At 44.3% G+C, this 27,342-nt stretch overlaps 2 protein-coding genes across 6 annotated transcripts; one reads left to right on the top strand and one right to left on the bottom strand.

Moving 5' to 3' along the window:
• Positions 1-6,729: 6,729 nt before the first annotated feature.
• On the bottom strand, positions 6,730-12,928 carry atp5f1d (ATP synthase F1 subunit delta). The gene is made up of 5 exons (XM_048253750.1): positions 12,683-12,928; positions 11,715-11,868; positions 10,122-10,210; positions 7,019-7,160; positions 6,730-6,874 (listed from the first exon to the last, which is right to left on the bottom strand). Exons 1-4 carry the CDS (start codon positions 12,800-12,802, stop codon positions 7,038-7,040), a joined length of 486 nt encoding a protein of 161 aa, XP_048109707.1. The 5' UTR covers positions 12,803-12,928; the 3' UTR covers positions 6,730-6,874; positions 7,019-7,037.
• A 718-nt stretch (positions 12,929-13,646) lies between these two features.
• Positions 13,647-26,294, top strand: cbarpb (CACN subunit beta associated regulatory protein b). Of its 5 annotated transcripts, none has more exons than XM_048253278.1 (10): positions 13,647-13,719; positions 15,748-15,822; positions 17,092-17,237; positions 18,149-18,210; positions 18,573-18,735; positions 19,501-19,672; positions 19,998-20,162; positions 20,562-20,790; positions 22,109-22,289; positions 22,974-26,294. In XM_048253278.1, the coding sequence occupies exons 2-10, from the start codon at positions 15,775-15,777 to the stop codon at positions 24,484-24,486; spliced, it is 2,679 nt and encodes an 892-aa protein (XP_048109235.1). In that variant the 5' UTR covers positions 13,647-13,719; positions 15,748-15,774; the 3' UTR covers positions 24,487-26,294. The 5 variants fall into 5 exon arrangements, with proteins under 5 accessions (XP_048109235.1, XP_048109232.1, XP_048109233.1 ...); XM_048253275.1 differs by having other exon boundaries at positions 13,657-13,719; positions 15,660-15,822; XM_048253276.1 differs by lacking the exon at positions 13,647-13,719 and adding an exon at positions 13,729-15,140.
• Positions 26,295-27,342: the final 1,048 nt, after the last annotated feature.

Raw genomic sequence — 27,342 nt, 5'->3', positions numbered from 1 at the left:
GGCTGGACGTTCCAGAGTTGGACCGGTGGCGATATCTCAAAAGGTCTCGGAGCAGGAGCTGGCCAAAAATCGGGCTTACAGGAATAATAAGAAAACTTTAGAAGAACAATAAGTGTGCTGCTTTGCAGGCACACTTAATAATGCTGGGGGTAGAGGATGAGGTATAAGTATAAAATATCCTATGCTCAGCTGTGTGGAATGGATCTGCCCCTGACTAATGCTGGATCCCTTCCACAGCGTTACCATCTGTGGGATAACAGGTGCTGTTAGGTCTTAATTTGGGCCTATGGCAATGATTTTCTTTCAGGTCAAACTTAATGAAGAGTTAATAAGTCATGCTCCCAAGAATTGCATTTCACAGTAAGTCTATGTTTAGTCAAGGCAGTGTAGGAACTCTGTTTCTGTTATTTGATATGGACCGAAGATCAGCTGTCATTTCACAGGTAATTACTCAGACGTGCTTATTTTTGCTCTCCAGTTGACATACTGGCTGCTAACTTCATAAAGTACGTGTTCATACACCTAATATTAGTTCTGCAGTTATTAAAATAGTTTACAGTCTTCATACGTCTGCAATAGTCCAAAGAGGTCATCATCACGTCATCATATGTCAATTACACGATAACCAACAAAAATATGGACATCTACCAATATAGGCTACCGAATATGAATTTCCTTAGTATTCAAAAGACAACAGTCCAGACTATCTGTTGTTCGAACTAAAATATCAATTGTGTAACACACCAATGATAACAGCTTTTGAATCATTTAGACTACTGGAATAACATCTTTTTATCATACCTGGGAAAATCTTGGGCTTCTATTTGAAGCCAGTACTGGTATAAACTGTCTTTTCCGAAGTGCACATGGTGTACCTGATCTGTGTCAACATTCTGGACATACCTTTGCAAGTCTCACTCGGCCAAAGAGGGCAAAACAGAAGGGAGCCATTTTAAACAAATCCAACAACAAACTTTGGATGACATTTAGTCTTTTTTCAGTGTATAATCTTTAGATCCGGTGGCCCCAAGTTCAGTCGTTTTAGACATTGGGTCATATATGTAAGAGCGACAGTCAAGAGTGACATGATCGTAGGGGGATCACCCTCCCTGTCATTGCAGTGAGTGGAAAGTTGGTGGGTGGTCGGGAGTGAGGTGGCGCGTGCGTGGGGGGGGGGGCACCATTGGTGACGCATGTAGTAGTGAGCAAGAGAGGGCTACTCAGAGCAGGGTCGGTTTTCACCGTGAATCCTTTGGAACGTTCCCTCTCCCCTGGGGGTTGTCGGGGGGGTATAATTCACTGGGAATGGCTGATCGAGGGGTTGCACAAGCCCAGGCCGAAATCCACTGGTGGTACCACAGGCTGAGACTGGTACATCATCACCACAGAGACTGGTGCGATCAGTTGAAACCTTGCAAACCTGTCATCGAGTTTGTTTTTGTCATTGAGTTTGTCATTCAACACCCAGCCCACCCCATCCCTCGCATCAGGCTTACTGACTGAAAAAAGAGAGAAGAGGATCTCAATGAAAAACAAGATGAGATGCATTCCAGTAAGCATGATTGCAGCCGCATGACAAGGTTTTGATCGACCTGTGCCAGTGTCGCCGCAGCCCTATGAGGTGGGGAGGGTGTTCGGCAATTGTGGGCAGGCGTGCGCGGCGGCTGAGCTGGAATCTGCCCTCTGCCCTGCCAGCCCGGGAGGAAGCGTGTAAAGCAAGCTATGTGAGCCTTGGTTGTTCTTGATGGAAACTAGCCTGATGGCATATTTTCCAAGTGCTTCAGCGCAGAGACATGCGATTAGGAAACTGCTGAGATGCGAGCGTGCACGCACACACACACACACACACACACACACACACACACTGCAGCGAGAGAGGCAGTCCAAGCTATCCTTGGTCATGTTAAAATAAGACTGTCATGTGTAGACTCTTTCCAACATGTTCCACTGGGCCGAGAAATACTCCAAGGTCATCTGAAACTCATGACAAAGCCTATATTACCACGCCACCTTTGTGATCTCTTAAAGCATAAACTACAGTGTACAGACAGATCTCTGCAACCAACCATCATACTAAAGGAGACGAAAGTAAAGTGTCAATGATTTCTTCCCTCATGTCTATAATTGGTTTCCTAACCCATCCCACATTCATCCTACATTTGGCAGGAAGTTGCTTTTAGAAGTAAAAAAAAAAATCTGCAAGTGTTTCTATACAGAGATACTATCATTGATGCTCTTGCCTAAACTTGAAGAGCTATTTGAACAAACCAGGTGTCTTCACCAACACTTGTATTATTGAGTGTTCTTAAGTGGTTTAAGACTTGAAAACCAAGAAGCTTGGCAGATCTAAAACGCTGTGCCTCCCTGTGAGTTTTGATATTGCAAAAGTACTCAGTGTTAAAGTGTAGTATATGCTTCTTGTAATGTTCTAAAGAAGAGATTTCCAAATAAGTATACTAACATACGATTTTTTTGAGAAAGCATGGTAAGATTCAGAGCCTTAGGTTTCACCATCAGTAATTCCACACACTGAATGGCACAAAGCAGCCACTCACTGTTCTAGCTAATTGTAGACAATAGCCCTCTTTCAGGAATTTTTTTAGTTTTAAAAAAATCAGGCAGGAATTTTGAGGGTGTCTTTTTTCCCCCCCTCCTTTCTTAATCAGCATCACAAAGACAGCACAGAAAATGGTATGTCATTCCAGTGGCTCACTGCCGGTCTCTGACACCACAGGCCACAGAGAGTGTGGAGAGACAGAAAGAGAAAGAGAGAGAGAAAGAAAGATAGAGAGAGAGAGAGAGCTGTTGTGCAACTGTGTCATGGCATGAAGTTAACTCGGCTGAGTATCCCCTCTAACCCCGACCCCCACCACCCACGGCCTCCTGTTCCCTCCCTGGCCTCTTCCCACCTCCTCACCCGCCCGGAATGTGGCACTCCGCTCTTTGGAATGCGAAGACGGACCGCAAACTTCATTGTTAAGTGTCTACACATGAGCAGAGGAGGATATTTTACATTTTGGGTCTGTCCAGAAAAGCAGCCCAGTCTGAGGCAGCAACAGGGGAGGTGATTTGTACCAATTACCAAATAGATATGGCATGACACACACACAGACACACAGTTTGTGTGCACTGCACAACATGGTGCGTATGTGTGGGGTCGGGGGTGATTCCAAAATTCCATGTAAGGTGTAAGGTGAGCCTGGAATATTGTGGCCATGTTGGAAATGATAAGAACAAGATATGTTTAAAGTAGAGATTGTGAGTATCACAACAGAAAGTAATACAGTCTGTCCCCGGCTTTCAGTTGAAGCAGGACCGGCACAATGAAGAATGCCATTTAAAACCCGGCAGGGGTGCGTGCAAGACCAACACTTGTGATTACCTGAAGAGCAATTCGGTGTAATTTACTCGGAGAGCAAAGCTGATTATCCTCCCCTTCTGCCGAGGAGGAGAGTAAGTGTGTGAGTGCGAGTGTGTGTGTGTGTGCGCATGGATTTGCCATTTTCTCAGAAAATCTCCCACACATCTATTTGTGGAGTCGTACCTGGCTGGCTGGCTGGCTGGCTGGCTTTTGTGTGTGTGTGTGTGTATTGGAGCCGTTTGCGAGGAGGATGACACACACAAATGGGGTTGGGAGGCGTAGGCTGCGGTGTCAAGGCCCAACTCCCACTCGCAGCCTAGATGCAGTATCTAACAGCTGACTGAGAATCTGCAGCCTCCATCCCTCTCTCTCTCCCCCCTCACACGCAGGAACCCAAAAGGTCAGCACTTCAATCAGCTGGCCCTGTGCCACTCTCCACACCAGTGGCTCCTCCACTTCAGCCTGCACTTCGGGATGCACTTGGCAAGCTTCAGGTGGGGGGGGGTCGGTTGGGGGTTTCAATTGCACATTTGTAAACCGCTATGTGAAGATAAAACATTTTGCTGCACTTGATCAGCCTTAGCTGGAGGATGGTGGGGGTTTAAATTGCACATTTATATTATGTGAGAGGGAGCCATTTTGGGGTGTGCTGCCCAGTTTGACAAGTGGACAAATTTTGTGGCCCCTGAAAATCACCTTTCACCTACATGCTAATTCTCTGTTCTTGAGGTGTCTGGTTGTCTAAGCAGTCCAGATTGGAATGGAGGAGCTGGTTACACATCCAGTTACATATCCACAAGGGATGACACGCCGTGACAGCAGGTGAAATATAGCATTTCATGCAAAACATAAATACAAGCATGCGTCACCAGCTACTTGGAGGACCGCGGCGCCGCGTCAGGCTGCCCACAGCTCCTCGCAGCTCACCCACCTGACTGGTTGAGCGAACGCTGATGCTGTGTGTCGCACGTAAAAAGGGTTTTATGAGGCATATCTCGTCTCCCCCTCCCACCGCGCACACACACACACACGCACACACACACACACACACACGCATGCTTACGCCATGTACCTGCATACGTAACACGCCTTGGCAGTGCAGTGAAATGGATCAAAAACCACACAGCCGCGTCGCGTCAGGTACCCACACAATCTGACATCTCACAAGTTGCCATCATTCAGTTTGACTGCGTGTAAAGAATGCCAACATGCACCATGACTCACTTTCTGCCCAATTAGATAATAATACATTTAGTTTGTACAGTTTTCTAAGAAACTGAATGTTTGGGCCTTCTGTATTCTCCAGATTTGTTCATGTTTCATAACTTGTTGAAAAGCTACAGCTGCTCACCTGCAGAGCAAACTGCATGCCGAAGAAGACACTTACGTAAGGAAGTGTTTGAGTAAAGTTGAGTAAAAATGTCACGTAGCACTAAACTGAAAATGTACAGTACCCTGGTGGTGAGACGGCCGTTGTTGAGTGTCAGCTGAGGTTTATGACTACCTCTTTTCGGTAAAGACAACTGGAACAGGTCAGAGCATGCTTCACAGAGAGAGAGAGAGAGAATTCTCATGCTCTCGCAACCAACCACCCAAGTCAGCACATGACCATGCCTCTGAATGCAGCCCTGCAGGTCACACAATCACTGTTTACTAGACGTAGGCCTTTGGCCTAAAGAGACAGACAGACAGACACATACTCAAAGTCTGCAAAGGGCCAGTTTTCCTGGCAAGACCTCGTCAAAGTGAACTCATTGGGATGAGTCACAGTGCAAACAAACTCACACCTAACTACTGCAAGCCATCCTCTCCAGCCCCTGGTCTTCTTCAGGGCAAAGTAGCAAAGTTGGCTACTTTGCCCTGAAGAAGACCATGTTCGGTCGAAACATGTTGGCTCAATATTTTAAATGACCTAAGCCAGATTCAATAAAGGCTTTTTAAAGAATTCCTTCTCCTCATATATTTGAGTGCCTGGGACCTACTATTGCTTTAGCTGTATTAGGTTATTGAAGCTACACTATGAAGACAAAATACAACTAACTAAATAACTGGTTGACACAGGCAGTAGTGGAGGGACTGGTTGACTGGTTGACACAGGCAGTAGTGGAGGGACATTTAAAAAGACTCTACTGCCCTCTTTTGGAAGAAAACTGTATTGCAACAGGCAATCCAATTTGAGTCAAATTTTCACTTGATCATGACCTAGTTTATACGGTCTATGATCATGACATGTCAGACTTCTAATGAAAGACTGTATGTGTCCTAAGCTGGGTGGAGTAAATCACAAGCCACTTGTATTCAAATCAGTAGCAGGGAGAGTTTGGTTGAAAACTAGCAATCTTAGAAAACCCAACACAAATGATTGAAGGCGCACTAACAACTCATGTCTTTAGGTGATGTAGTAATCGATGTGGCGAAGGAACTTTACGAGGAAAATGGACCTGAGGTAACAGCACTAGTTGGTAGTTCAAATGAACTTGGTTACCAGAACTAGTTGCTTGTAAATGAAGCACACATGCACCATGACTCACTTTCTGGCCAGACCCGAATAGATGTTTAAATCTTGGGTAATCTCCAGCTTTCCCCCCCCCAATGTTGAAACTTGAATTATTGAAAAACTACAGCTGCTCAGGTGCACAGAGCAAACAGCACGGCTTATGACATAACACAAACACATTCTTATGTAAGTGTTATGTAGGAATGTCTAGTAACACTAGACTGAAATATGTATAGTGGAACGACTGGTATTCAGCCACTTACAGTGGATTTCCTTAAAAAGCAATTATACTGACAATTATTCGGTCTTATCATTGTATTATATACACACACATGTTGCTTCCAAAAATGCTAATAATTTCTAACTAGTTTTCAGCCAGGTGCAGAGAAAATTGGGTAATACTTTACTTGACAGTATCGACATAAGAGTGAGATGAAACCTAACCCTAACCTCTAACCCTAACCATAACTATAAACCTAACCCTCACCATATCACTTAATAATAGAAGCGTTATGTCAAACGTTTATGACACGTTCATGACTGTCATGTTACTCTTATGTCGACACTGTCAAGTAAAGTGTAACCGGAAATTGAAGTTAACGGCACCATACAACAAGTTAAGACAACTTTCGAGTCTGACTTGGTGTGTGATTGACAAAGGTTGGCCAAATTAACCGTTCTAGAAGTTTTTTATTTTATTTTTTGTCTTAAATGTGGCACGCCAGCTTGCCAACAGGAAAATGTATGTCCTTCACATGACAAATTGTTGCATATGGTTTCTGTGAGCATAATATGAGAAGCCATGGAAGAATTGTGTATTACTCTGTGAAGCCAGCAGGGTGAAGCGTGCAGTTAAAACATTACAATTGAGTGAATAATTCCAAATAAATTTATTGGTAAATTCATTGACTGTACAAAACAGGCCTGGTGGCTTGTCGTTACGGACTGGACAGGACTTGGGAAAACAAGAGAGGAGCAGGTGGTTTTCTTTTTAACCTTAACATCAACACATCATCCTGGAGAGAGAGAGGGAAAAAAACAAGGGGAGGGGAATTTCATTAGTATACATACATACTCCAATGGTGACACTTTTCAAATGAAACCAAACCAAAAGATGACAGCAAGGTCTGTGAAAATCAGGCAACTGTTGTAATCCTTACCACAGGCTGAATAAGTGCTTCACTCCAGGGCCTTGACAATGGCTTCATTGGCCTCTACGGCGATCTGGATCTCTGCACGGGCAGCCTCGTCTGAAACACCGAGTAGATCAGCCTGGGCCTTCTCCAAGTTAGCTTTAGCAGACTGCAAGAGGAGGCAAGGAACAGACTAAGGAACAACCCTTGGCATTATGACAGGTGTGGCATGCAGCCGACACCTACTCAAATAAACCACGGGGGAGCTGCCATCTTTGCCCATATAAGGAGATCTGGGTACTTGTGATTTGTCCTATGGGAAAATAGCATGGGGATATTGAATAATCACACCGGTTTAACTCACAAAGTGACAAATAAGTCTGAAATGCAGACGTTTTGCCCAACACACTTTTGTCACCTGACTGAGTGGGTTTGGTGATCACGCTTAACACTTTAGACATTGAGTGCACCTGCTTTTTAAAAGGCGGAACATTTTCACCAAAAACCATGTGCTGTATCGTGTAGCCATTCTGCGTCTTAAATAGCAAACTCCAAGTCATGATAGGGTAAGTTAAGCTATAAGCACATAGCCAATTAAACATGACCAAGGAAAAAGTGAATGGGACAACACAATGCCACGGTAACGTTATGCTATGAATTAAGAATGCTCAGCTCAGCCAGGTTTGTTTCTGCAGTCAGGATGTAGGCCTATGAATGTGAACAAATTATGCCCTTCTCCAGTAGCAATAGGCCACTTTAAAATGCACCAGAATAAAGCCATCACATCTACACCCCCAGCACCCCCACTATGAGCACCCCCAGGTGAAAATCCAGCATCCTTGGTTAAAAGTTACACTTAAAAAGGTTTTGCCTATATTTTTGTAATATAATAAACACGTTCACACTTTTTTGAAACTATTTCAGCTTGTGTTATATTTGAACACACTTTTAAAAATACGGCGATAATACCGAAAACCGTGATAATTTTGGTCACTATAACCGTGAGGTTAAATTTTCATACCATTACATCCCTACCCACAACAAATGAATCACATTCTGCATTCAACCCTTCACATAAACATGGGAATTCCTTCAAAGTCACACCATTTCTGTGGCACTTCTAAAACAATATATTTTTGTTGTTGTTGATACTGCATATGCAAAACAAGTCATATGAATGACAAGTGTCTGTCAATGTTTTCTTGACCCTTGTACAGAGTAAGGCTGGACTACCTTCATTTGCGCCATTATGACAGGTGGGTCTACTGATAGACTCAAGGGAATACTCTGTCTCCATACTCCTGAAATACCAAATCTAATCAGTGGCTTATATTAAAACATTGATTTGAAGAGAATGACATAGTGGGGCCCTCTCCAAGACCCAAACAAATTAATATGGCCTTTCTCCGCAAAAGACACTTGTTACAGTGGCGATTACAAAGTATAAATGCCAAACATTACTGAGAGTTAAAGGTCTCTCAGTGGGGATTTGACACCTCTGTTCCAATTCAACAGTGACTGACCTTTCCATACCCATTAACAGTGGGAGCCCATGAGTACTGTCATCAGTGTGAGGAAGAAGAAAAAAAAAGGTCATCCACCTTAGAGAGGCCAACCTGGAGTTCCGAATGTTTTGCCCACCTGTGCCTACCACTGTGCCTAGCACAAAGCCTCTTTTACGTTGTTCTCTGTTAACATAGACGGTATGCAACTTCTGTACAAAAAAACATGCCCAGATGCTATTTTACAAGTCCATTTAACCTATTATTAGCTGGGGAATAAAACAGAACATTTTAGCAGATATCTAACGCCTGTCATGGTTATCAGCTATATGACTAATTTGATTTAATTGATTGGTTTGCGTCAGTTTGTATTTGCATCACAGACTGTCTTTGTTTAGACTCGCCTGTTTTTAGTGGTCATTTCAAATTCCGAGATTTACATATGGATTTACATATACACATTTTAGGTCATCTTTAGTAAGTGTCTTGACATCTGGATGAGCTTTTGTCAACTATAGTAAGAGGAAAAAAATATGCATGCATATTTTCTATCAGACATGCAGAAATCGTGATTTATTAATCGATATTGGTTGAAGCCGATATTGAATGTAATCGGAAAGACTAATTTTCTAACCTAGTTAGGCAAACTGAATGAGTTGTCATATTGTAAACATCTCTGACTTATGATTTAATTGTAAATTTCCACACCGCACCATCTGTCCCTTCACTTGACATGCTCTTTATTTTTAAATCAAGATAACTGTTCTCTATTCCCAGAGTTGTATGCCCACACTGCCGCTGATGGAACTTACATTTGATATACATGTATAAAACACTTAGCATATCTTGAAGAAGAGTTCTGAAGAATAAGCATGTCATCTTAGGGCTTCTCTCAGAAGTAACATACTAAATTACCCCTACAAACACACAGATTTCTTTCAAAATGTTTAGATAATGTTCTAATAACACTTATTTGAAATAATTCCAATTTGAGGAATTTGATTATCTGATTGGCTACACGCTCTCCCCTCAGTTTGTTTGTCTTTCTTTGTCCGCATGAATCCTATCACTTGCTGAAGAAACACTCAAGACTAAATCAGCCATAAAGGCTGGAGAAATATAGAATATAGCCCTTACTAATCAACCATGACAAAAGACAAACCAGGTCACTGGAAAGCAGTGTTTTTCAAACATAGTTTTAGAGAACATTTGATCTGCGATAGGGTCGTATTTTGAAATAAATAAAGCTAACTTTCTTGATTCCCTGAATTTGTCTGGTCATCTGTACATCAAGATGGACTTTTTCCTAGCCAATGCCACAAGACAGAGGTTGTGCAATTGCAATTTGAAATGTGTAGAACAACTTATAAAGCTCAGACATGCACATACACAAATTACAGACACGGGCACTGAGACACTTTGTGGTTGTCTAAAGGAACTAAAAAAATAAAACTTTACTCAATCAGCTTAATTGTTACTTATGTCAATGTGATATTTTACTAATGACACTGCAATGGCACCTAAAAACCTTCAATCAGGCATATGTACCTAAAAATTATTATTTCAATTGAACTACTGCACTAAAACGCAGGTCAATGTACAGGATTAGGCATGACAAATGTACTTACAGGGAGATCGAGACTGTCCAGAGTCACTGCCTCCTCAGCAAGGAGCTGCACGGAGGAGTCCGCATTCACCGTGACCGAGCCACTGCTCACTGGTCATGGAAGGGAAAAAAACAAAAACACTAAACATATAGTCATCATGACCTAAGCGCAATACGGATGGAATAGTTTGTCTTTGGTGCAAAGATTTAGAAGATTTTAGAACAAACAAAATCCATCTGAACAGATACCAAACGCTCAAGGTGGTTTAGAACTAGGCTACTGATTCAAGGGCTGATATGTTGGCCTAGTTTTTAGGTCCACAACATACAATTGTTTCCAGTCACCTGGGGTACCTGTTGCTTGGGCATGCAAGATTTGCAAGGTTGCTACCTACTGGCTTACACATGTCTGAATAAAGACCAGTAAAGAGTACACTTCCTGCAGACGGAGTTTACCTTTTGGAAGAGCTATTCCTATGAAGAATCAGCACTATAAAACTATTTATATTAATGTACAATTAGGCAAAATAGTATAATAGTGACATGAAATGATCTAAAGACTTAGAATTGTTAATCACAATAATTGACAGCCCTGCTATTCTAATAAACTACCAAACGGTATGATAAAACAGTAAAACATATCAGGTAAACAGCAAAAACCCTTTCAGTTCTGAGTGTCATCTCCCACCATATATGGATTAATACCAAAGCTGTGTGCATATCATGTCCACATATAAGCAATGTTGTTATTTAAAATGATCCTCTTTTAAGGAGCCTATTTTCTAATAGGTTACAATGAATCTAAGCAGGTGCACAGCACCGAAATAGGGGAAATTAATATTTGAATATGCTGCAAAAAGCATTGTTGTCCAGACTTTCCATGATGTACACCGCTACTCAGAATGTCCAACCCTTGTCTCTGCCCTGCCACACAAGAGAGAATTCTCTAAAATCCAGTATTCCAAGCCTGGGAAAAGGACATATCACATGAAGAACATATCAATTATATGACTTCAAATTAACTGAGGAACAGGGAATGCTGCCATGCCAGACAAGATACTGTAGGCCTATGTGGCTCAGACTGACCCACCCGCAAATATAACTCCTTGTTTTTTTCAAGACTGACCCCTACAGAATAACAGACAGACGTAAAGGTTGCAGTTTGTCATACCATTGTTTCTTTACATGTAACAAATTGGGTTGCTGTCTGACTACCCCTCCACAAAAGAGCACAGTGGAACACACTGCCAGTTCCTACAAGGGCAGGGACATCCCTCTCCATTTTCAAAAAAACTCCTGAAGACCCAGCTCTTTAGAGAACATCTCCTCTTATAGCACCACTTACAACAAGTCTTGCTGATCCTAGCACTTACCAGAGGTCTTGAACTGACACTCAACTGTTTAAAAACAGCACTCACTGATGCACTTATTCTTACTGTACTCGACCGTTTTTAAATTGTCCTAAACTTGTTGAGAGAATTGCTTTAAAACTTAACTGTTACCATGGTGTTAGTCGCTTTGGTTAAAAATGCATCAGCCAAATGTAATGTAACGTAAAAAGATCCGGGCTAAAATTGAAGCTGCTGGAATCAAAGATGTGTGAAGGATATCTCACCGAAGTACTTTGCGGATGAACCATCATCACTATAGATGGTGACAACTCCAGGCCTCAGAACCTGTAGGGTCGGAACATGAGCTGGAAGGATGCCGAAAGCGCCTGTCAGTGTTGGTACATCGACCTGCTTCACGCTGGCATTTTGGAAGAACACCTACAATTATACACAATAAAAAAAAAAGTGACAGGTGAATTTGTAGTTTCTGAACAACCCTTCTGCTGCGACTGTTGCGGATTAGCAACTACTCACAGTCGTTGGTAACGTTAGACTAACATTCATTTAGTGAATACCTCAGTAAAAGCTTAACATGGCTTTGAGGACACATGAGAATTATTCTAGTTTAACACCGACTGACGTGATTCATTTAATCAACAACTCGGGCCAAAATGCTTAAACAGTTCAAGGTGAAAGGCTATCCATTCAGGGGAAGTTAGCAAGTCGGCTAATAGTGGCTAGCAAGTCGGCTAATAGTGGCTAACCAGCCAGCAACATTGCCTGGTTGTTGAATTAACTGGTGGCTAGCATAACGGAGATAACGTCAGATCCAATTGGTTGGGGCCGATCAAAGGAGAATACAATATTTACTACCATTGCAAAGTATATTCGAGCAAACAATTTAGCAGCTAATTTGGGTTAGCGAACTGGTTGACGGCAGCGTTGCAGTCGAATACACACTACCTGACTATCCGTCTCTGGTTGACATTAGCTTCCATTAGGCTAGCTTTAGCATAAATGAAATGGACCACAGGAACATGGCGTTCTGTAACTTCATAAGCTTACGTCTTAAAGCTGAATGAGTTACACAATTGACACGTTCACAGCATGCACACATTACATATACTTTACTGCTCCTTCTCGTCTGACTACGTTATTGTGCAATGCTCGAACATGAAATTACGATCACAGGGAAGGCCAACCCCTCAGCAATTGAGCTATCAGTCTTGAAACCAACATGGGCTAACTTTACCTGGGTCGGCGAGGCAAATGTGAAGGACATCTGCGGTGCACCACCGGGTGCATCTGCATAGCAACGCACTTGTCTCAAAGCAGGGACCGCACGACGGAACAAAAACCTTGCTGCCATCATTTTACCTAATTTTTAGGTAGTTCTGATATAAACTCAACCGAGAGAGAGGCCAAGGTTCTCCCCAAATGCAAGCGTGATCCCAGTCAGCGTCTGAGCTTCATACAAGGGCACTGTACAGTTACCCATAAGGCCATATCGAGTGTAACAGCATTCTGGGAAATTAAGTTTGCTGAGATCTGCATCGTGATAGGCCTACCCCCGCCCCAATGAAATGACAGGAAATTAACTTATAAGCGAAAATATTTGGTTCAGCCTGTCTATGTTTTCGTAAGAAATTATTCGTGACTTCACATCGAAAGACCACTGTTGATTGAATAAATCTTTTTTTTATATCGCCTAACTTACTATAATAAATTACACATGCATAAACATTGGAATGCTAGCTTCTGCCAGCAGATGGCGGCCTTACAACTTGAACTTACAACATAAACAGCAAGGAAGACTGATGCTACTCAACATTTTAGCAGAGCCTTATGTCTTATTAGACATTCTCTGATTTCAATATCCTCCAATAAGAGATCATTGGAAATTGTTTATATTATTTCCTGACAGCAGTGGTTTGTTTTGAGCAATGTGTCAACAAAGCTATGACAAACATCGTTACAGGCCTTTTTAGATATGGATTGAACGCTCTGAATCTAAATCAGTTCGGGGTATACCCCACAGTTTAATCAAAAGCCATGTAGACATGGGGGCCAATCCTTTCGCGCATCCTCTTGCAGGGTACCTCCTCATCTTCCAGCTTACGTCACGTAGTCTTTTTCTGACTGGGTGTTGAGAAGGTGGGTGTGTCTTAAACCTCAGGGTTTCATTCATAAATAGTTTTAGCTTTTAAATCAAAATTAAGGTGTTCGGCGAAGGTTTGGTGCTATTGGCTTTTGACTAGACATTACTACATCCACATGAATTATAATTAGGTGAGTTACCTTTCTTCTGCTATTCTAAACTGAGATACATTGGCGATCGATAATAACCTTACTATTGTATTGTTGTATTTGATTGAGTATGCATGGGCTAGGGCAAAGAATTCGATGTATCTTTCTTTAGCCTACTTGACAATATATGTCTAAAGAAAGGGAATTTCCGAAGAGTAGCCTTGGCTAGGTGTTGCATGCATTGTTAGCTGGCTACAGCTGTATAGACTCAAGCTTTAGATGGGGAATCATCAAATTCAAGGTAGGCTAGCCTATAGTCGACACGAAACGCTCATCTATGTTGTAATTCTCATTCCATGTCTTTGACACATTCTTCAGTATAATATTAGCCAGTCATTTCCACCATTGACAGGAAATCAGCGATTAAACGTGTCCCTTCGTCATCCCCTTCCATGTCAAATGCATTAAGTGAATGCATTATATTTTTGCACATTTTATGCATGTATTTGTACACGCACGTTGAATAGAATTTACACATAGTCTACTTATATAACATTTAATTAAGTAGGCCTAATCATGGTATGCAAAGAGCCTATTACATTATTCAGTGGGTGTAATTGATGAACATGATAACTATATGGAGTTTGATAGTCCAACCATCGGGAGACCCAGTGAAGAGGCAGAAGATGGTCATTATGTGATGTACAGTAGGATATATAGAATTCCATACAGTAGCAAGTCTTTGAACAAAATTGGGGGGTTCCTTTTGTGTCATGCTGTTAGTAATCATTGTAATGCAATCACAGCAACAAAAATGGCCTGACAGTGAGATTTCACATGCATTTGTAAACATGACACTCTAATAATACTCTAATATCTGAACTATAATATATGATCATTTGTAATTCTGACCTTGATCACAAAACTTATAGCCTGCGTTTTTTCAGGGAGTGATGTAACAGGACTTTATTACAATTGTAATAATAATAATAATAATAATAATAATAAAAAACAATTTCATGCCATAACATTTATTTAGTTGTTCTTGTGTTGATCTATCTATACATTTTTTTCTCTTTTAAAATGATGTGAACTCTGTTTAGGATGATTAGGCTCTGATAGTCATTATGTGAAGCTTGTGAGCAGTGAACTTGCTGTGTGACACTCCAAGCGTTTGCTCTGCAGACACCGCAGCCATTAGGAAGCCAGAGAACCAGGTGGGTGGGCAAAGGCAAGCTTAGAATGCAGAGAGAGCCAAGGCTGAACAGGCTTATCGCAGGGAGACACACCGAACACTGCTAGGCTTCCACTGAAAAACACAGAGAGAGAGAGAGAGAGAGAGAGAGAGAGAGAGAGAGAGAGAGAGAGGGTGGAAAGAGAGCAGAGTGAAGTGACACTGCTAGTGGAAAGCTCATTCTGTATTTTACCTTTTTCTTGCTGTTTGATGGGGAACCGCTGAGGAGGTGAGTGTTTGCACAGTGTGGGAAGAAGCTGCAGCATTAATGGCTATTATCTAGCAGACGGACCACATACCGCTGGGCCTCAGCTGCTGCTAAAGGTGGAGTCATCACTTTATAATGGAATCACAGTGTGATATTCTGCACTCAGGGACAGAAAGAGAGCTGGGAGAGAGAGGGTGAGCGAGTTCAGAGATTTGATGACTTGAGATTTGTGATTTACGGCAAGGAAGCGTGAGTGACTGTCTGGCACCTTGTGTTCTCTCACCTTCAGATTTTAGAAGCACTGATCTCTTCTGAGTGATGTTTGTTTTTCACTGCAAGCTGTACTAGCAGATGTCAGAGGCATTTCTACAATACATATATCAAGGAGGGAAATGATGCAGAATTGCATTTAACACACTAACTTTTTAGTTAGTTTGGTAACAGAATTGTCCCTTTTCATGTTGTCAGTTCTAGTGAAAAAAAAACATGTTTTTAAGCAAACATGACACTGTCGGATCACAGATATTTTCAAACCCCTAGGGAGAGAGAGAGAGAGAGATGGTTAACTGGAATCAAAATTGCTATAGTGCCATACGGACTGCACGACTTCCTGTGATCATTTCCTCAGGGGGAGAGGACATCGCTCGCGTGGACCATGAGCAATGAGTCTACCGTCTGGAAAAACCTAACTGAAAACCCCACAGTAAGTACACACAGAGCTCTCATCCTTCCTGTTCTGCTAGCGGATCTAACTTCATTCAAAGACGACCCGCGCTAATAGAGGACATCCTGCTCTGTGTTTCCAGTAATTAAATCCGTGATTTCATCTGAAGCTTGTGTACCTTTGAGGAAACTTTGTTGCAGACATCATCAGCTGAAGGAACGGAAATAGAGACGTGGTTATAATCACATATTGTGGTCATTCTGAAACTCACAGGTCCTGTTTTTCAGTGTCTTTGCCAAGTTTTTTTTTTATTTAATCAGGTGATCCTTGCAGTTGGGAAATGTGCTGCAATTGTGTTTGAAGACAGACTTTTTAAAATGTGAATATCAAATGTTGCAAATCTAAATGTTACAAATCTATTTGGGAGCTTCTTTTTATTGTATCTTTTAGTGAAAAATACAGCGAGGATAGCTTGAGTTGAGAGTTATTTATTGATTTAAAGGTGTTATTGATATGGAAATGTGTTTTATTGATAATTCAACAGGTATTGAAACAATGTAAACTTCTCAGACGACATTTTTGCGTTTGTTAGCTCTCAACATGGAATCTACACTATTGCATACAGATATGCTTAGCCAAATAACCAATGCAGCTCAAGTAACCAAAGCAGGAAATGCCTAGGGAAATGTCTCAGTTTCAGCACATTTCAGGCTTATCTTACAGAAATATTTTCTTTGGTTTGTCTTTTTTTGTTTTACTGCACACATACTATAGTCTATACATTTTATACATTCATGAGGTGCACAGTGAACATTTTAATCAAGTGCAGAGCCTGGAGAAGCTATCCCAAGTCTTTGATGTCTATTAGGGAGAAACCTTTCTTTCTCTCTCCCTCTCCCCCTCCCACTCTCTATCTCTCTCTCTCTCTCTTTATCCTTGTGTCAGGAGCTCACGTCTCCGCCTCTGCCCCAAGCCCTGCAACTCTTTGGATCTTTGAATACACCACTTAATGTCTCAACTCTAGAACAAAGAGCACACCTGCGCTCTTTCTCCCCAAGGCCCCTCAGCAAGCTCAGTCTACAGACACAAGGGCCTCCCCTGACCCCAATCAGTCAGGTGGCACGATGTCTTAGCAACACCATATTCAAGCCATAATGCTCAAAGGGGTGATTCTCGGGATGTCTGTAATTTTACAGAAAGGATTAGGCCCTGATGTGGCCCAGTGTCTGTCCACTGTCAGGATAAATCTGGTTGCCATTAAGTGATGAAGCCATTTATTTACCCCTGACCTCAGAATTGTTTGTGCAGGACTTTCCATTGGAAACGGGGAAACAGGATGGCTACGTCCTCCTGTTGGTCCTTCTCTCCATCTTCCTTGGGGGGACATTGGTCCTGTTGTCCGTGCTATTGATCGTCTGTCGCCACTGCTGTGATGAAGACCGACGCCACGCACGGTGAGATCAAATACACACTCCCACTCTCCTTATTTGATGTCATGTAGAGAATATGAACGGACACATGCACACCTTTGCCTGAAAGCCAGAAGTGAGTCACCACTGTGCCCTATTAGAAATGATGCAGTTTATTTATTTGTTTGTTGGGGGGGGGGGTTAATGTTACTGTGCTATGATTACACACGCAGGACAAACATTAACAAAATCAATAATTGCTATTCTAGCCACGCTGAGAGAAAGAACCGCTTCGGAGACCTAGAGGGTGTTTTTGCAAGGAAAACTCACATTGATCTCACCATTTTCTGAAGTTAACTCTCTCTCTTCACTCTCTCTCTCTCACACACTCTTTCTCTTCTCTCTCTTTCCCTCTCTCTCTCTCTTTCCCTCTCTCTCTCTGTCTGTCTCTGTCTCTCTCCCTCTCTCTGGCTCAATTTGGCGCTGTGCGCTGCTGTAACATTAGTCTCCCCCCTCTGCCTCTATGCAGTGCGTTGCAGGCTGGTTGATGTCTGGCTGGGCGAGAGCTGAGCAGACAGGGACAAATGATGAGTGTAATGAGATTTCATTGCAGCCATCGGTGTTGATTAATCTCCCCTTCCTGCAGGAGCATAAGCTCTGGCTGAAAACCGTGCAGGGAGAGGGTGTGTGTGTGTGTGTGTTGGGGATGGAGATGCAGCTTGGAAACTTCATCACAATCTGTTCCCCTCTCACCCAGAGATCTGGTCAGGGAGGAAGTGAAAGCTATCAGAGGAAACAGCATTGCAGCAGTGACCATTAGCATTTAGCTATGTTATTTGAAGTAGATTGTTTCAGCTGTTTTTGAACAACATTCAGAACACGGTGTATACAGTTTGGACATTGCAATTTTGACACTGGAGATCTTGACCTTAGATTCACCGTCTTCTGCATTTTAGGGCCAGTGATGATCCAGAGAAGACCAAAACATCTTATCTTGAGGAATCTCAGCCTGTACATGGTAATCATAACACAACCTTTACTATCTACTTCATTGCTGTGGTTGGCAGTGTCTTGGTGTTCATATGACATTAGATCTGTGGAATATCTGAGAAAGGTTCCCTTAAAAGTTATCGGACAGATCTGTGTGAGATTGATAGCAGCTGTGTAAAGAAACAAATGACCCTGGTGCCTTTTGTGCATGTGTAGAGCCTTGTGCTTGTGTGTCCCCCTGCCAAAATGGACGGAACAATGCATTCTGGCACATTGCAATACTGTAGGCACTTTCATAAAAACCTCAGCTATTTTGCATCGATTTTTAAAATAACATCCTCCTGTCACCCTTCCAAACCACCCAATATCCTCCCACCCACCCCCCTACAGAGATCACAATCCGGGTTGATGAATCGGACTGTCTGTCAGCCGCCAGCTCCCATGACATGGAGACGGAACGCTTTCTGTCCACCGGCACCACCGGCCGCCGGGTCTCCTTCAACGAGGCGGCGCTCTTCGACCATGGCAAGAAGGCACAGGAGAAGGGCCGCAGGTCAGACGCCCACACAGACACAAACAGACAAACACTTCCCTTGATTGCCCTCTGAGTCCCTTGTTGCACCGTGCCCTCATTAATTCACCCGTCTGCACACAGAGTCTCAGAAATGCTTCCTGCTCCAGACTTTAGACAGTTTATGAAAAGAAACCTTTTGAAAAGAAACCTTTCTGTCAGAAAAAAAACCCTCCAGAAATTGATTAGGTAGTATAGGGAGAGGGTGTCTAATGTGTTGGTCAGAAACAATGTTTTGGTATGTTGTTTTGTCAAAGGAATCAATGTGTTGGTCGGAAATGTCTAATGTATTGGCCGGAAATGTTTTAGGAATCGATTGGCCTGGATCTCACTGTATCTGCATGACTTGAATTGTGAATTACAAAGAAAAGGTTTATGATCACTCATCCATAGGGCTGGGCTATCCTGCTGAAATAGTCAATGGTGTGAGATCTAAAGGTGCTTGCCTTGCACACTGCCCAGACAATGCCCAACTAACGTCCCCAGTGTCGGACAAAGTTGGCTGCAGTTGCTTGCAGTCTTTAGAATGTTTACAAAACCAGCAGTCATTTCCCCACTTCCCAGACAGCTGACAAGACAGACATTTGTTACCAAAACTTGAAAAACACAGACTGATGGCGCACACTGAGCCAACTGTTGGTTTTGGTTGGACACTTGCATTTGTCTGACCAGTCTCCAAGTACCTTGAGTCCCCTCCGATAGGCTTTTGTGGTGGCCTCACTCACTGACCCTTCCATATGTACTCAGGTACACTCTTACGGAGGGGGACTTCCACCACCTGAAGAATGCCCGGCTCACGCACCTCCACATTCCGCCGCCTGCCCTCAAGATAGTCACCATCCACGAGTGTGAGTCATCGGAGAACAGCATTGCCATGACCACACGGCCCGCCTCCAAGTCCAGCCTCTCCATCTTCCAGGTGAGAGCGGAAAGAGAGCGCAGAAAATAGAATGAGAGAGAGGCTACTATAAGTCGCTATGACGCCCAGCATTGGACAGCACTCTGAGAAAACAAATCAGACAAACGAGGGCAAGCCCAGGCACTACTCGACTGTGACACTTTGATGCACAGAGGGTATTGATTGAGACACCGGGGGAGCTGAGGAGCCTCACCCAGCCAAGCTCCTTATATCAGTCCTCCTTCTCGACATGATATTGACATTCTGTCATGAGCATTGACCTCTTTCGTTACCTTAACTGCCCCCTCTCTCTCTCTCTCTTTCTGCTTGACCGTTCACCTAACAGCCCTCAGTGCGCCCCCCTCTGCCCCAGACGGCACTAACCGGCCTGCACGTCAGCCTCAGCTCAGCCCTCCCTGGGGACGCACTCAACTCCACCGTGGACACGAGCTTCAGCATCAGCGTCCCAACTGGTGCCCCGAGCCCCAAGCTCGCCCCAAGACCCTCCATGGTGAGTCACTGTGTTTATGCACCACACAAGTGAATACCACAAGTGCTTGCGCATGTTTGTGTGTGTGTGTCTTGGTGGGGGCGGGGCCCTTGTGTCAAGTGAGCAATCACTCTAGCGACTGGGTCTGTGAAGTCTGTGAAGTGTGTCTGTGTGTGATTTGGTTGTGTGTGTGTGTGTGTGTGTGTGTGTGTGTGTGTGACATTCAATGTGCAACTCCAGCCTTATAGGCACTTACAACTTTTGCCATTCAACCCACAAGTGTGGCTGTCTGTGACACAGAGGACAAGAGGTTCTCTTCCATATTTATCTCCCACACAAAGGGAACACGTTACTTTCTGCGCCCTCTTGGTTCTCCACACTCAGATTATATGAACTCTTGGTTTTCCCTGTCATGCTCAGATCGAGGTAATGGGGTCCAGCTCTCGGAACGGAGGCAGTCCCAGGAGTTTGGGTGAGACGGGGATGTCCTCCGCGGGCACATCTTCGGCCAACCCTACCCAGGGCCCCGTGCTGCAGTTCTTCTCCAAACTGAGGCGCCATGCCAGCTTGGAGGGTGCGAGCCCCTATTTCAAGATCAAGAAGTGGAAGTTTGACAGCACCCAGCGGGCGTCCAGTCTGGACACCAGAGGTAAGGAGGGGGTACTCGTCATTACAGCCAATACATGACCCCCACCCCCACCACCATCACCACCCCAACCCTCCACCCACCCCCCGTTCCCAGAGTTGTCTCTTCACTTGTACCCTAGTTCTTGCTCTCAGATAATAAGCTTCAGCAGGACACAGAACAATGAACTAAATTATATTAAGGAAAAGGAAAAGACATAAAGACATTTATTTGTCTGTGGTGTCTTTCCGACTTAAGCTATGTACTTTGGCCAAGGCAAATTCTAGAACAAAAAAAAAAACCTGATTAAAATAATTTCCGAGTTTTTTTCAGTTTGATATGACGATTCATCATTTGAAAGGACGTTGTTTCAATGTGGACACTGAGCTTGAAGAGTGCTTGTATGGTGGCCAAGAGGGAGTGGCTGTGTTGGTTAGCCAAGCCTTCTCTAGAAGACAGATGGCTGGGTGACGCAGGGCTCTTCCTCTACCGAGCTTTCCGGGGTTCAACGCAGCTTCCTGGCAGCTCCCCGTGGACTACTCTCTCTTCTTCTTCTCTCTCATTCTCTCTCTCATTCTCTCTTTCTCTCTCGCTGACTCTCTGTCTCTCACTCTCTCTCTCTCTCTGTTTCTGTTCAATTCAATTTCTCTCTCTCTTTCTCTTTCTCTCTCTCTCTGTCTCTCTCTCTCTCTCTCTCTCACACTCTCACACTCACATATACACAGAAAACACTGACTCAGAGAGAGCTTGTTGGGAACAACATCATCATCAACAATCATCTCAGGAAGCCTTGACTTGCCTGGAACCATTCATGGCATTTCTTTGGAAAAGGCTGTTGCTGTGGACATCTTAGAAGGAAAGCTGTGTATATATATATATATATATATATGGAGAGAGAGAGAGAGAGAGAGAGAATGAGACATTAGCAGTTTCCTTGGAGCTGTCAATGGGCGACTGAGGGGGGAAAATAAATTTGACAATGATGAGGTTTTCTTAAACCTCTTGACCTTTCCCACTGCCCTTTTGAAACATGCAGATGTGACGTTAAACGATAAACTAATTGGTAGAAAGGCCGCTCTTTCAGTCTTGAATTAATGTTCCATTTATGTGCCATTGGCAACAGGCTGTGCAGAAGAGGCAATCCATGCATCCATTGTTAAGAAGATAATAAGATAAGATAATATTTGGGAAAATATTATAGTTTCATTTTGACTTTACCATTCATATCACCAGTACATTTTGACTTTAACCCATTTCGTAGGGTATCTACATATATGCTGCCATATAACAGCTACCTTTACCATTACTGAACAATAGGATTGTGTCCATGTTGTGTGCACAGGTTCGCCTAAAAGGAGGCAGTTCCAGCGCCAACGTGCAGCCAGCGAGAGCATGGACCAGGAGGAGCACGACGCACACCACATCGACCTCATCCAGTACATCGCCGGCACCAAGGACATCGTGTACCATCCCACCCCCCGCATCCTCTCGCCCCCCTCCACGCCACCACCTTCCCTCGGCAGGTATCTTTAATTCCCTCGCCATCCATTCCCTCGCCTGCACACGCCGCATGGCCTCAGACATCCACCGCTGCTGCTGCTGTGCTGTTGCCCCGACCACACTGGCCTGAGATCAGAGATCCATTTCATCCAAGGTGCCCCAGGTTGACATTACAATCCTGTCCATCTCACAGGAGGTTTCTCTCCGTAAGGAGATGGAGCCTATCACGAATGTTGAGAGTAGTCTCAAGGGGAACCTCTGACTTGTTTAAACACCTTATATGTGTGGCCTGTCAGTCACAAGTCACAAGCCATTAGGTATCAGCATTAACTCAAACTTGCTAGAGCAGCTTTAACATTAAGTCATCTACCCTCTACCCTTTATTTCTCTCTCTCTCTCTCTCTCTCTCTCTCTCTCTCTCTCTCTCTCTCTCTATCTAAATGCCAAAGTGCAAGTCATGCTCTTCACAGTAGTTTTTGATCACCTTCAGAGCTTTGCATAACAGCATCTGGTGGCGCGAGCCATTAGTTGCGGGTGTGTGATGAGGTGCATAATGCTAACCCCATGGTAATTAACATGTCATAATGAAGTAGCTGTGGTCACAGTCATGGTGTGCATTGTCGATGTGCGGTAGCCCTAATTGGGATGACGTGCATGTTCTAACTTGGACCCCCCCTCCCCCCACCCACCCACTCCCTTTCCTGCAGGTTAGAGGTGGAGGTGGTGGTGGAGCCCAGCTGTAGCTCAGGGGGTAGCCTGGTCGGGGCGTCCTTCTCTGAGCTGCCGGACGAGGCTACCGCTGGGCTGGGCTGCCGTCGGGAGAGCTCAGACCACCAGGCGCTATACCGTGACATCTGGACCCTGCGAGCTTCCCTGGAGAAGTGTGTGTCCTCTGACCAGAGCAGCAGCAACGACAAGGACTCGGTCCGCAGCGGCGACATGGACAGTGTGTGCTCGCTGGGCGCCAAAGCGGAGAAAGGGGCACTGCGGAGTTACCCCTCGCAAGACATCGGGGACGAGATCGAGGAGGACGCCGACACGTCGTCGCCTACGGACGAGGTCGAGCCGAAGAGGGGGAAGCAGGACAGCGTGGACTCGGAGAAAGGGAGCGACGGCGAGTCGGGCAACCGGAAGCTGCTGCAGATGGACAGCGGCTACGCCTCCATCGAAGCGCCGGCCCGCGCCCCCGAGGAGCTCCGGCTGTTCGGCAGCGGCAGCTGTACCAGCAAGGACGGCTCGGCGCTGGAGCGCCGGCACTTCTTCACCAGCTCAGGCCACCGGGGCACCGTCTGCGAGAGCCTGGAGTCGCACGTCTTCGACGAGGAGCTTGAGGAGGAGCCCGGCGCTAGTGGCGGCGTTGCCGTCGGCGGCGGCCTAGGCTTGAGTGACACAGAGGGCGCCGTGGCGTGGTCGCCGTACGGCCAGATGTTCACGCCACGCAACACTCAACAGCAGTCGCAGCAGCAGCCGTCGTCGGCGTCGTCATCATCGTCGTCACACCCTTTCCTGCACCGTCGCGACTACAGCATCGACGAGAAGACCGACGCCCTCTTTCACGAGTTCCTGAGGCATGATCCGCAGTTTGACCAGCAGGAGTCGCCGCTGCGCTTGAAGCACCGCTCCTGCACCCACCTGCGGAAGCAGTGGCAACGCTCCAAGCAGTACAGCGACCCCGGGCAGCGCTTGGCCACCTCGTTTGACCGCCACCGGACTCCACTTCGGCGTGGCGAGAGCGTCAACTACCCGATGGAGACCAGCTACCACAGCACGCTACCGCGCATCGTCAGCGCGCCGGACGAGGAGGCCAGCGAGGGTACCCCCAGAACGCCGGACACCCCCAAGCAGGACGAGGAGCGACCAACAGACGTCCAAGAGGAGCAGGAGGACCAGAGAAAAGTCAGCCCTAGCAATAGCTCAGGGACAGTGAGGGACAAGGACGAGGAAACGACGTCTCACTCCGTCCTCGCATCGGAGTGCGCTGCGACCGAGCAGAGTAGGCAGGCCGGACTTCCGCCTGAACCACAGGACGAGCGCTGCTCACCGCCACCGCCGCAGCCACCGGAAAAGGGCTACGGGCCGCAGACCATCACGGCAGAGCTGACCGACAAGCTGGCGGCCAACCTGGAGGAGCGCCTCTATACCAGTCTTCGCAGGACCAAGGACGCCTCGGAGTGCGTGGTGGCCATTACACACGCCTCCCCCGACCACAGCCCAGTGTAGCATGGCTCCAGTCACAACCTCACACACGTCATACCGCATCTGCTTTCACACACACACCCCATGACTCACTCGTTCAGTCCGGTCGCATCCTTGGTTTCCACCAAAGATATAGAAAAAAATAGGACATTCAATAGTCTGACCATTTTGTATATTGCTGGGGTACAAGATGACACCTTTTGCTGTGGATACCATTCAAATCTCTCATCAATGTGCTCTGTTTGTAGCTTTAGTTTAACTTAACTGCCATAAAATGAACAATTATTAAACGAAGCATGTCATTGATAAGGTTCACTCTAAATCCTCCTCCATGTTTGACGTGCGCTAAAATGTTGCCAGGAATTGTGTTGCGCTCTGCTCTTTCTCTAGTTCCCTGGTTTCAACCCAGATGTCCTTGTGTCTGTATGTAGGCTCAATACTCATGTACTCACCAAACCATTCCAGCTAGTCTGTGCTTTTCTTATTATGTTTCTCCCTGTGAATGCCTCTCTCTTCCTCTCTCTTTCTCATTCTCTCTTTTGTTTTTTCTTTCTCTCTCTATTTCTCTCTCTCTCTCAGTTCAGAACCCATTATGTTCTTCAGTATGTTCTCTGCACTAGTTGATCCACTGTGAAATTGGGTGCTAATAGATACGAACATAAAGAATAGCTATTTAGACCATGTTTACTGTATGTTACCCCTGAGAGAGTGAGAGTGTGTGACTATAGCAGGGCACACTGGTTACCCGTAAACAGTGGCTGAAGTAGTCAATATTTAATAGTCATTGTGTTACCTGCCACATATCAGTGGAATGATATATCTTTCATCTTTCTTTAAAACCTGTGAAGATTACGTGATTTTATTTGTCCAACTGTGAATTTTACATTATCATCTTATGTACATGTGTACAATGGATATACATTACTTTCCTGTTGTATAAATTACAGCAACAGTAAATAACTGCAACACATTATTTAAAGTTACTTAAAGGGACTTATGTTTCCCTCGTGGCATCACACCGTGTACCTAGTCTGAAAATCTGTGTGTGTGTGTGTGTGTGTGTGTGTGTGTGTGTGTGTGTGTGTGTGTGTGTGTGTGTGTGTGTGTGTGTGTGTGTGTGTCCTCTAGTGAATGTGGCATTGTGTGTGCGGTAATGGAGGAGAATCTAATGTATCTGCTCACTGGCATTTCTACACATATTTGGCATGTAGGCATGCAGAGGCAGCTCAGCTTGATGGATTCCCTCTCCATGTTCTTGTTAATTTGTTTGTTTGTTTTTTTTTTAATGTTTTTCTTACCCTACATATCACTTTGCATGATGAGGCCTATGCTGAGTCAGCATGTATGTCTATGTGAGACATGGAAATCACCCCACAGCAGGCCACTACACATCAGTGTAGTGACATTTGTTCCTATGAAGTGTCCTTGTAATTTGGGGGTATACGCTGGAGTTAAGCTTGTGCTTCTATTCAAATTGAATATCGACAAGAGAGGGAAAAAAAACTGCCTGGTGTCACAACCAACAATGTTTCATTTTATTTATTTTTTTCCTGAGAATGTGTTTTTGCTCATGTCTGATGTCTTCAAATGTAATGACAGAAAAACATTATATATGACCAGATATCTAGTTGGCCAGAGATACGTGTGGTCCTATACAGTGAGACACTGACCAGCACATCCATATGGGCAGATACATCATCATGCTGTTCTACATGATTGCCCTTTTTTATTTCCACTTAAAAGTCAATTTATCAGACTACATTTGATAGAAGTTACCTTAATCATACTTTTCAGCAAGTTACAAGCAGTCTGTACTAAATGTGGCCGGTGGATCAACTGAGATCTGTATTGGTCCTCCCTGTGCCACATTGAACTGCTAACTGCAGGGGATTGTGATCTTTTTATGTGCCTAAAAGACGAGTTTCAGAAGGTCTGAACGAAGCATAGGCGGTGTTATTTGTGTTTATTAAATTTATCTATTAGATGAGAAAGGCTTCTCTCGCATGAGGTCCACAAAACAGACTACTGTATTTGTTCACTGGTGTTCTTTCTTTATTCCTCTCTAGTAGGAATGGGGTGGGGTTACGCAAGGCAGGGCATAGTCCTTGAAAACCATGCCATTTCCTGCCTTTACAAAGTCAGAACAAAGATACTTTTTGTTGGCAATTCTGCATATCTCCATCGCAGACATTTGCAACTAATGCTGCCATTCAATTCAGTTCCAATTATCAAATAAAACCGTTGGTCACAACATGGCATGCCTATTCTAAAATTACCATGGAAGCAATTTTGCACTTAGCTACAGCAATTCCAGGAATCTGTTCCTATATCTGTAGCATAGCTCTCTAGCTCTCTCTCTCTCTCTCTCTCTCCTTGCTTGTTCAAGTCACCCACTAGTCTGTGACCTCTGTCTGTACATGGACTGATGCCTTTCTTACAAGCACATAGTACATACTGTAGTCTCATGTGAAATAATATAAAACTGCTGGATTATGAAATAAAATACTAAAAAAAGCTGTGCAGGCATAAATTCTACTAATTATATAAGTTGACCTGGCACTTAGGAGCAAGACAAGCCATACAATTTTGTTCGTAAAACGGAATTTGAATAATTTGATTTGTGTCAAAAAGAATCTAACGGTTCTTTATTTTGTAGTTAGCTCTTTGGATCTATAAAGCTATATATTGATCAGAATTCCTTGTCATATATTGACAGCTCTAAGGCAGAAACATGCTTCTGGCCAATGTGTGGAGATGAAATGGCACATTCTACAGTACACTGTGTTACACTCTGATAACTGATGATTCTCCTGTGCAGGTTTCAGCACCCACATGGAAGATTCATGAGGTGTCATTTCATCCATTGTCCTATCAAGGAGA

The sequence above is a fragment of the Alosa alosa genome, chromosome 9 (assembly GCF_017589495.1).
Source record: "Alosa alosa isolate M-15738 ecotype Scorff River chromosome 9, AALO_Geno_1.1, whole genome shotgun sequence".
NCBI classification, from domain to species: Eukaryota; Metazoa; Chordata; class Actinopteri; order Clupeiformes; family Clupeidae; genus Alosa; species Alosa alosa.
The sequence above is the reverse complement of the archived record's forward strand: the minus strand, read 5'-3'. Positions and strand labels throughout refer to the sequence as shown.